The 10,643-nt window shown below is 33.5% G+C and overlaps 1 protein-coding gene across 2 annotated transcripts; it reads left to right on the forward strand.

Moving 5' to 3' along the window:
* Window positions 1-1,302: 1,302 nt before the first annotated feature.
* On the forward strand, window positions 1,303-9,321 carry LOC119073934 (FMRFamide-related peptides). 2 transcript variants are annotated; one of them, XM_037179805.1, is made up of 3 exons: window positions 1,303-1,489; window positions 7,999-8,478; window positions 8,527-9,321. In XM_037179805.1, exons 2-3 carry the CDS (start codon window positions 8,033-8,035, stop codon window positions 8,915-8,917), a joined length of 837 nt encoding a protein of 278 aa, XP_037035700.1. In that variant the 5' UTR covers window positions 1,303-1,489; window positions 7,999-8,032; the 3' UTR covers window positions 8,918-9,321. The 2 variants fall into 2 exon arrangements, with proteins under 2 accessions (XP_037035700.1, XP_037035699.1); XM_037179804.1 differs by having other exon boundaries at window positions 7,999-9,321.
* Window positions 9,322-10,643: the final 1,322 nt, after the last annotated feature.

Genomic DNA, 10,643 nt, shown 5'->3' on the forward strand with positions numbered 1-10,643 from the left:
TTTCATAAATAATTACGTCACAAGGACGGAAAAGTTGAAAAGTGTAGTTTTAGTGGGAAGTTTGTTGGTATGAGGCTAGTTACGTCCATGGTGAGGGCACCGAAAGATATACTTCATTGATGAAATAAATGGTTTTCGGTGCAGAAGTATGTAAAAGATTAACCATAACCAGTGCACTTATCAATGAATTTATTGGCAATTTACCATTGGCAACCATAACTCGCAATTCAAAGTAGCGTCTACAGTCTACCACACGTAATTAGATTTTTTTTTAGCGAGCAAAAACAGAGAACGACTTCCAATTTTATGTTTGAAAGCATCTGCCACGTACGTATTTCCACACATTCTCAGTTAAATGCTTTCAAGGCTGTAATAGTCATTTACACGCAACAGGTAGTGGATATGGTAAAATACTATTAGCACGTATAAGAAAACGTACCAGCAGAAATCAGTCCAAAAAAATAATGACCGAAACTACAGCACTGTAGTCATCTGATTATCTCCTTGTATTTAACCTCTTTTTCAATTCTCTTCGAAGCGAAATAACAAATTACAATTTCAAAACGCACTTAACTTGTGGCCACACACCGTCGAAATGAATTTTCCAATTTTTTTCCCTACTGCTTTGCCCACGTAAAAATCCCACTGTCGTATCTGAGGTGTTTACTGCTAAGAAAGACGTAAATACCGCTTACAGTCTCTAACGCTCTAAATTCTCGTTTTACTTTAAATATCTTGGTTCCCTCATTTCGCTATACTTGTGTGTACATATGAGATAAATAAGGGAAATAAAATATTTAGAATAAAATGGGAATTTAGAGTGTTAGAGACTGTAGTTATGAAAATTGGTTTATTCTTCTGCCTGAGGTATTGCACAGCGCTTGATTCAAAATCATCAGTTTTAGCATGCATCTTCCTACATATTCTCTCTCCAGTCAAAGTTCATTGCTTATTTTTGTTTTCGATAACAGATAGCTCACCGATTCTTCAGCGGGGTAAATGTTGTTATCAGAAACACGCGAGTCATTAACACCTTCGATATAAATTCACAAATCCGTATAACTTCCATACGAACGCAGTATATTATTCATAACAGTACTCTCCTCCGGTTCACGAACAATTCAACTCAGTTTATATACACAAAAAAAACAAGTGTCGTGTATGTGTGCGGGAAAATCCTGCGTTCAACAAAATTTTCCTTTGACTATACATTTCTGTGTTGGTGCGAGTGCTATACATTTTATGGTTTAATAAATTCCTATAAAACAGGACTCATCTTCGGTTGCTCGACCAGAAGTTTGTTTGTCTTAAAGCGATTCAAAAGTATAAGAAGAAGGAAGTTTTCGGGAAAGATTGTGTAGTGTACGAGAGAAATGGATTTTTAAGTTCAAAATTCGCCAGTAGAAAATAATTCAAAATTTTGGAAATAATTTCGTCGAAAATTTTTTTGGATTTAATTTCCAATTTTAATCAATTCTTAACTTAACTGGTGAGCATAAGCAAAACTAATCATATCGACATAAAACAATCGTCACTCATCCATCATTAATTCGTCCGAAAAGTTGTCACTAAAATATTGTGGATTCAATTTATTGTAGGAAACTGTTCGATTCAGATATCTGTCTTTTATGAGTCGCTGAGAAGTGCTATACATTATAATGATGATGCAACAAGTGTTAAATGAAAGAATGGAAACGGACGTATAAAAGAAATGCAGAATCATTGAAAGTCTTTTCGTTATTGTTATTCACATTCACATGCCATATTAGACTCACCTGAAATCTCTACGGTGGAGGTGGACACATTTGATTGCCTGTGGTTTAATAGCATATTTTTTCGGTTATTGATTGTTGTGCGTTGGTGATACATTATATTTTCTATTGATTCACAATATTTTCATGCGGGACGCCTTCTTTTTAAATAATGAGTCTGAAATTTAAAACCTTTTCTTGGTGAAATGTAGACAATTTCCTAACATGGATCGTCGAAAAACTTTCATGATGACACCGTTTCAGTGAAGATTTTTTTGCTGAACAAAACCATTTTTAAATTGAATTTTAAACAATGCTATAGACCCAAAAAATTAATATTTTACGGAAGATTTACCGGAGGAAACCTTATTTAATTCAATATATTTGTTTCGTGTCAACCAGAAGATTATCCCCCTATTGTCTGACTTATTTACGGCATTCATTAAGAAGCTATTTGCAGGAATCATATTGTGTTGTGTATGACTATCATAGGTTAATAATCACTCGGTTTAGTTTAAAGTGACTGTGAAAACGATATAATAGAAAATACAGATCCGTTTGGTAGATTCGATTTACGGGTTCAAGGATCTCTTCTTGTTTAATTGGAATGTCGAATGCAATATGCCTGATAGAGACGTTAGAATTTTATCTAAAAAGAGAAGAAATAGATTTTCGCCGTTGAAGAAATTTCCTGTGCAATTTAACAGTTAGAAACAATTCACGAATTCATTGCTCAATTCGAACCAATTCAAGACATTCATACGTGCAAAACTTTCTTTCTTTCGCTCTTTATTTCATTAATCAATTACCAAAAACAGTGCAGTACAACATAGCTCCAGTATGTTCAAACAATTCAAAGGAGCTATTTTCTTCCATCATCTGTGAACCAATCTTCAATTGAACTCATTTATCGAAACCAGTGATTAGAAATTAATCTTCATTTATTTGTCGTCATCATTCATAAAAAATCATCGTAAAAATGGTTCGAAATTGTTAATGCACCAACGATACACGGCTTATTTACAAAAGAAAAATTAAATAAACACCGCCCTAACAAGAGAAGTTTAACCATTTCGGTGGATTTTTTTTTAAACAATTATACGGTGGTTTTGCCACGTAAAATGAAAAATAATTTTGTAAAAAGTTGATCGAGATAACTTTAATAGACTACGTAAAAAATGCTTCAGGGTAGGTTTTTGTTTTACATAAATAAAATAAAGACAAAGGTGCACGCAGACTTCCCACATATTCTAACATTACTAAATAATAATAATAAAAAGAACTAAAGCGAAAACGTTTAAAGAGACATCAACTTACATAAAATTGGGTGGCACAGAGACAGATTACCATTAATATGTCAAGTAAAATTTTTCTTCTAGAATTTTTTTGGCCTAATTTTTGCTTTGACAATTTTTGCGTACAAGCGCAGAATGCGTCACCTACAGCGATATCATGCACAGGGACTTGCGTCACTTTTACTCTTTTAAGGGTTTTTGACTGATCAACCTTTCATCTGTTGTCGATTAAACTAAATGACAAGCTCTGATTAATGAGATTTTTTTAGTAACAAACTGTATGTTAAAAGGAATGAAGTGATAGATTTCGTATCAAATTTTTGACACTTGATAGATCGATCGACGTAATAGAATCGAAAACGTTTCAATAAAATTGGGTGGTTAATAAGAAAACATTGAAATCAGGTTAAACAACTATGTATCGCTCCTCTATGCGACAATGAGATATAGATTTTGCTATGAACCTTTCATGGCCGGCCATTCTTTAGTAAAGTCGATTCAATAAAATCTTTCACAGAAGACCATTAATCTGTTATCGACAACGAATCTCTGAATAAATGTGCTTTTACATAGTAATGTTAAAAGGAATGAAGTGATAGATTTTGTATCAAGTTTGTGAAACTTGTTAGATGAGAAACAGTGTCACAGACTTGATAATAATACTTGCCTTCATGCCCTCAGTGCTGGGCTAAGCAACTTTACAAAAAAAATAATTGTGGGAGTCCTGTGAGTGGAGATTGAAACCCCAAATTAAAGACTTATGTAATCCGAAGGCGATACAAAAATTATAACCCGTTATTATCACCCTTCGCACCTCATTTCTAATAAAACGAAGCCATTATGAATGAACTGGTGAACACTACTACTCGGTTTAAATATTTATGTCTACAGAAAAAAGGATGTAATACTAAACCATACATAACGATCAACAACGAGTAACATATTTCATTGTTTTTTAGCGTCTTTTATGACTGCAATAAAGGCTAATTATTCGCAGATTATTTAATTTTAATTAACGTTGGTTGGGCAATGATTTCTCACCATATTTGCGAATATATTATCTGTTGCTTGCTCATGACTTGTACTTTCATGAAAAGGTAGAGTTTTCTTCGCTTGACTATATTTTGTTTATGAGAAATTTTATGCGGCCATTTGATACCGCCTTACATCTTAAAGACAATAAAAATTGGAAACTTATCCTTCAGCTTCGTAAGACGTTAGTGGTTTACGGCAAGGTACATTTCTCAAATATTTACATTTTTGTGCTAAAGGAAAATTTCATAAGAAAACGATTAACATGCTGAGGAACCGAGTTAATCATTCCGAACGTATCGATAAAATTTAAACTTTTCTGTTGATTGGTCGTAAGCCTTTGTGCGAGGTGGTTAATTTTCAATCATGGCTTCTCGACCTTTCCCTGTTCGTTTGTTGTAGTTTTGCTGTAGCCTTTTTCTGAAAATAATTAATGTTCAACATAAGCACCACCGTTCAAACTAAGGTTGTCTAATTATTTTCTGTTTTATAAATAAATTTTTAAACGTGCGCTTAACCGATACACATCCTGATAATGAAAATAAACTTTCTTGCATCATCTCTTAACGATTCCCTACGGCACAGCTTGTTATATTTTCCAAATAACATAAGAATTGTAAATTTAATAATGATTATAAAACAACGCAAAAGAAAATGAAAATGTTTGGGGGTGGGTTGTTTGCTTAGTTGCTCTTCAGGCGTGCATTTGATTCGTAACTAAATTGAACAAGACGTACAGTTATGCCTTTTGCTAAACTTTTAACTCTTATACACGCACACGAAAAATTAGGAACAAAAAAATGTATTAAAAACTTTCTTTTTTCAAAACATTTCCGTGAAAAAAGATTTTTTCCTCTCATATTGCTAACAAGTTTAGCAAGTTGAGCGCAATTCGGTAATGCTAACTTGCATCTGTTTTTATTGTGACTGTGAAAAGGAACAAAACGTTGCCTCTGTTTGGTATGAGACATTATAGTCCCACTGTCCCACAATATTTTATAATAGCATTCCGAAAAGCGATTATTTACGCCATAAAACCGGTAATTATAAACCCTCTGTTCTGTTATATTACTCGCAATTTCATCTGAGCTTCGGTAACAATACTAACAAGACTGCTATCTGATACTTCTTTACTCCCAATGTTATTGAATAAACCACTAACAGATTTAATGAGAGGTTTAAAAAGAATCGCTTTTACTTTCGATGACCTCTGTTGTACAGAATATATAAGCATTCTACACGTATAATACTATACACTGTCTCACCACAACCAGAAATATTATCATTCTTAAGGTTTTCTATTCTTGAGAAGACATCACACAACTTAATAATGTGATACAAGAGACTTTTACTCCCCGTATAGACGATGGTTTATTATTTATTTGTTGCAAAACAGAAACGAAAACATATTTGCACTAATGTGTATGTCGTATGTGAAAAGACACACATATAAAATGTGTGGATATAATACATGGTTTGGTTGTTCTTCGACTCTTCTATAAAATATATCGTGAGCAAACGAATAACTGAATGAATACCAGCTAGTAAAGGCACAATGGAAGGGAGGTCTTTTTATTCGATGGATTAAAAACTTTTTTTTTTGCTGAAATCAAGTACTTATATCTTACATTATGCACATGCATTGTACTTATAAGACGAACACAAATAAATTTACTGATGGAAAATGTTACCAGTAACTTTTACATTATTAGTTTTTCGCAAAAAAGAATAAAATTATTGCGACAACTTTATCGCAAAATTGATTTCACCTTCATTACGTCTTACTCATGTGTTCATTGGGAACAGTTTTACAGGCTATCGCTCTTAGTCTTATTCGATGGAAAATGTATTTAATTAATTTGTTTAAAGAATTGATTTGTGAGAGCATGTTGTATCAACAATTTAAAAATTCACTTCATTGAATCTACTATTTTGAGATGAGCGGGTTAATCGAACGTCGTAAAAAATCCTGTCTCACTTGGGTGGGTCAGATCACTTGACTGAATTTTCAATAAATTTTTGAATTTAAAAAAAAATTATATTTGATCGTGAAGGGACCGCAAACTGTGAGTTTAGTTTGTTTCATTCGCTCTATTCGTCGCACATACAAAAGTGTAGTCACTCTCTTCCCTTTCATTTTCTGAATAAGGTCCTTAATATTTAGGGCTTGTAAGTGGGGAAAATAACTGAAACGGTAGGGTATTTCCTCTAATTGTAAAAAATTCGTCTGAACAACTGCTCTCGCTTTGCATGTAATGCTTACTGGTTATCATATTATCAAGAGAAGAGTCGGTTGATAAATAGGTAAATTTGTTCGCGGGTCTTTGACATTCAACACTGATAACGGTTTCAAACTAAGCAACGCATGGCAAGTGATTATTCCAAAATTAAAAAAATTTAAGTCTCATTCTTTAGTAAGCTCTGAAGATGACAACAACTTAGTTGTCGAAAGCTAAGCAAATAAAATTAAAAATCACTAAACCACTTATCCAAGTATCTTAATAATCCATTCAACAGACAAACTATTGTTCCCAACTTAATCCTGTTTAGCGAACTAGATTCCAGAATTTACCTCCAGCTCGTGCTGGAAACATTTATTTTTTTCTTTATTACGCAAGAGGTGACAAGGAAAAATCATTCATAGAATAGTCCCATCTCATTACCTTATTATCAATGAACAAACTCAACCTTGACTTAACGTGGTCTGGTCACAAGAGTTACAGACGTTTTCTATATTTAACGATTTTTGCCAATGTAGAACATTTTCAAAATATCGTAGCGAAAACAGCGTTACGGACATTTTAAGGGATTTTCTGTCCTTAGCCCCTGATTTTCAGTCAACGGAATAATTTAATTCGGGTTGGGTAAAATTTCAGAAAGTGATTTTTCTACACTGTAAAAAAAAATATTGTCAACATACATCCAGTATGTATGAAATGGCTTGCAGACAGCTTCATTTCTGACTTACTTCGTATATGTATGTTTCAACGTCTGACATGTATATCGTACATGTCCGACGTATAATCATACATACTGCTCGTGACTATTCGTGTCACTCGTATGTTTCTACGTCGAACATGTGTGATATACATATCAGACGTTGGAATATACCCGTCAGACGTTGGAATATACATATCCGAAGTAAGTCAGAAATGACGCTGTCTACCAGCCATTTCATACATACTGGACGTATGTAGACGAAATTTTTTATCAGTGTAGGAATATATCACATCAACAATGATCACATATTTACCAAATTTGTATCATCACCGTCGATTACCAAGTGAAGACATGTGAGATTAAAATTTGGTTTCATTTAGGTTTTTACATCGGGTTTTTTGAGTTCTCGGGTTTCATAAATGAAATTTGGGTCGAGTTTCAGTTTCATTGGGTTTCGAATATTTAATTCGAGATGGGTTCGGGTCGAGTCGGATTTCAAAGAACCTCGACTCATCTCTACCGACGATATAAATAACCATCGCAACACTTTTGGGATGATCGAAAGAAACGCGAATGTCCTGAAGCTCTGTTGAAAAATTGTCAATATTTATCTGGTATATCAGAGTTTAAAATGATACGCTATTCTATACAAAAACAACACGTCGTAAATAAATACTCTCTATATCCAGTAGACATTTAAATGCGTCCGTTTCATTTGATATTCAAATTAGGTAAAAGCAGTTTGTTATCTATTCATTTATTTGCGTTTTCGTAAAAAATTAATTATTCCATTGCTGAAACAAATAAACTACAGACGAAATTAGGTTGGATAAAGCCTAAAATTCTGAATAAGAAATTCGCTTTAACGGTTTAAAGGTGAAAACGAAATCATTCATTAGTATAAACAGCATAACACCTCTTCGTTCCACAATTCTTCACAATAACTTGAGAATAACAGAATGTTCTTTTGCTTCCGTCAGGTTCCTAGTAACTTCATCCTACATTTGCTACAATATGGTCACAACAATCACAATCATTTTCTTCGTCAGCAAACTGTGCCATTTGACGGGGGCTATACTCGATCCGAATCTAATCCATTCATCGACAATTAACCCAAATGATATGCTTTCAACATCTATGTCAACTGTACATTTTGCCCAGACAAACGGTAACGAACGACCCCCTCAAATCGATTCGCTATCACAAAACCGACACATTCTGAGAGATAAACGGAATGTTAAGCGTGGCGAAAAGAATTTTGTTCGACTGGGCCGAGACGGTGAAGACTATTCAAGGTACCAACGGAGTGAAAAGAATCTAATTCGTTTCGGACGCAATGATAATTCCAAAGGCAATGGTTTCATTCGATTGGGTCGCAGTGAAAAGGGTATGCTTCGATTCGGCCGGAATGACAATTCAGAAGCTATGAGATTTGGACGACGAGGCGACAAATTTATACGGTTCGGTAGAAATAACGGTGGAATCGATAATATCAACTCGAAAGATAGTTTCTTTGTAGCGCCCAACTTGAATGCGGCGGAGAGTTCACTTCAACCGTCGAGATCGATCAACAGACCTGGAAGGACGGACAAATACATTCGATTTGGTAGGGGCGACAACGGTTTTGTCAGGCTGGGCAGAAAAGACGAAGACTTTCAATATGCACCGGACAGCACGACCTCTGATGATAATGATAGTGAAGAAAAAGAGGAAAATGTTTTAGTTGATGAAGACAACAATCCCAATTCAATGCAACTTTATTACATGCTACGAAAGAGTAACGATTTACTACCATCAGGATTAGATAGTGTGTCGCCTAGTACACCTCTAGATGATGACTATCTGATGAATTTTAAGCTCAATTATGATAAAAATTCGTTTAAAAACAATGTACTGTAAAGATATTGAACAGAAAAGTATTATGAAATTATAAATTTATATTCTAAAATCGCGGTACCTCCACATACTACGCTACCATTGTGTGTAAATAAAAATGTGTACTTCCTATGTGAATTCGTAATCATTACACAAATATATTTGAATTAAACTCATTTTCATTTTATTTAATACTGCTCACACAACGCTACCAATGAATATAATACACACTTTAAAATTCGGTGATATGCTGTGGATTATTGGCTGGATCCAGAGCATATTGCGACTATTCAAACTATTTTGCAATCTATGTATGTTTGTATCGATTAACAAGAGAATTTTGAAAATTATATTAAAAGTGAAGAAAACTGATTTGTCGACAGAGTTTATGTACGACTAATATTATAAAGTAAAATAAACTGATAAAATTTGAAGTATACGCTTGGTTATTCTTTTGCAGAAGTTTTCGTAGCTTGACAACACAACAAAAATCATTCGATAAAAATGTTTCAGATAGAAAATTCACGTAACAAAATCCTCAGCAGCTTTTCTTTGAAGCCTCTGTACAACGCTATTAAATATACCTTCTCATACGGGAAGCACATCACCAGTATAATTATCGTGTCTATCAATTCTTCTTTTCTAATAATCAAAGTATCTTCAACGTATTTCGAATGAAATGAATTACTTCAATAATTTCAACATTTATTTTGCTATTAAAAATACATTAGCAAGAGTTCATCAAATATTTTGTCCATTTTTAGTGCGTCTTATCAATCTAAGAGGTTTGAGAACAGGGCATATTATTTGAAGTTTTTTTTGACCGAATTTTACATAAAATTTCCGAATTTTACCTAAAATTTCCGAAGTTCACCTAAAATTTCCAAATTTTACCTAAAATTACCGAAATTTACGAATTTTACCGAAAATTTACTGAAAAGTTTTTCGGTAAATTTTAGTAAATTCAATAAATTTTCGGTAAAAATTCGGCAAAAAGCCTGCCCGACACAAACCCAGTAAAAAAATGACAACCATTACATACGGTACACCGCAGTTAATAGTTTCGAAGCATAAACCGTGTTGAAGTTTCCAATCAAAAAAAATTTAAAATTCAAACCTGAAATCGATCGGGTCATTTCGATCGACGACCTAACACCTCTAGTAATCGTCTCTAATTGCTTTTTTCGGTTCTAACATTATTTTTGCTTGCCGGAGTTTCGAACATTCTACAATGAAAAATGCTAATTTAATTACGATTATATCAAATTACCTTCAGAGTTTACTGTACAAACAGAAAGTGAGAAAAAAAAATTAAAAAAAAACTTCAATGGAGAACCAATTTAACCAGCAGTTAGTGTTACAAAGACCGTGACAAAAAAGGTGCAAATTGATGGAACTGTAGCATGCGAGTTAATTTTTGCCGCAATTATATTCTCCAAGTGTTAATTGCAGCGATTATAAATTTGTTAATTATGTCAGTAATGATGTGTCGGCCGATATATTATCTGCTTAACATGCTGCTCATATCAGAACCGTCTGACATAACAAATTATGAAAATTTGTGAAAAAATTAAAATTTCTCGCCTTCACCTATAGAGAATGTATCATCTTTATGTGTGTAAGGTAACCAATTATTATCTAACAACACATTGTACAGTATTGCAATTCGTAGAAACCGATGCATTTCATACATCCATTCGTTACTTAATGAAAAATAACACTTCAAACTAATTGCATGCATGAAATAGAG

The sequence above is a fragment of the Bradysia coprophila genome, unplaced genomic scaffold (genome assembly GCF_014529535.1).
Source record: "Bradysia coprophila strain Holo2 unplaced genomic scaffold, BU_Bcop_v1 contig_138, whole genome shotgun sequence".
NCBI classification, from domain to species: domain Eukaryota; kingdom Metazoa; phylum Arthropoda; class Insecta; order Diptera; family Sciaridae; genus Bradysia; species Bradysia coprophila.

Coding starts and splice junctions, on each gene's coding strand:
- LOC119073934 (XM_037179804.1), top strand. CDS start 8,033: ATGGTCACAACAATCACAATCATTTTCTTCGTCAGCAAACTGTGCCAT.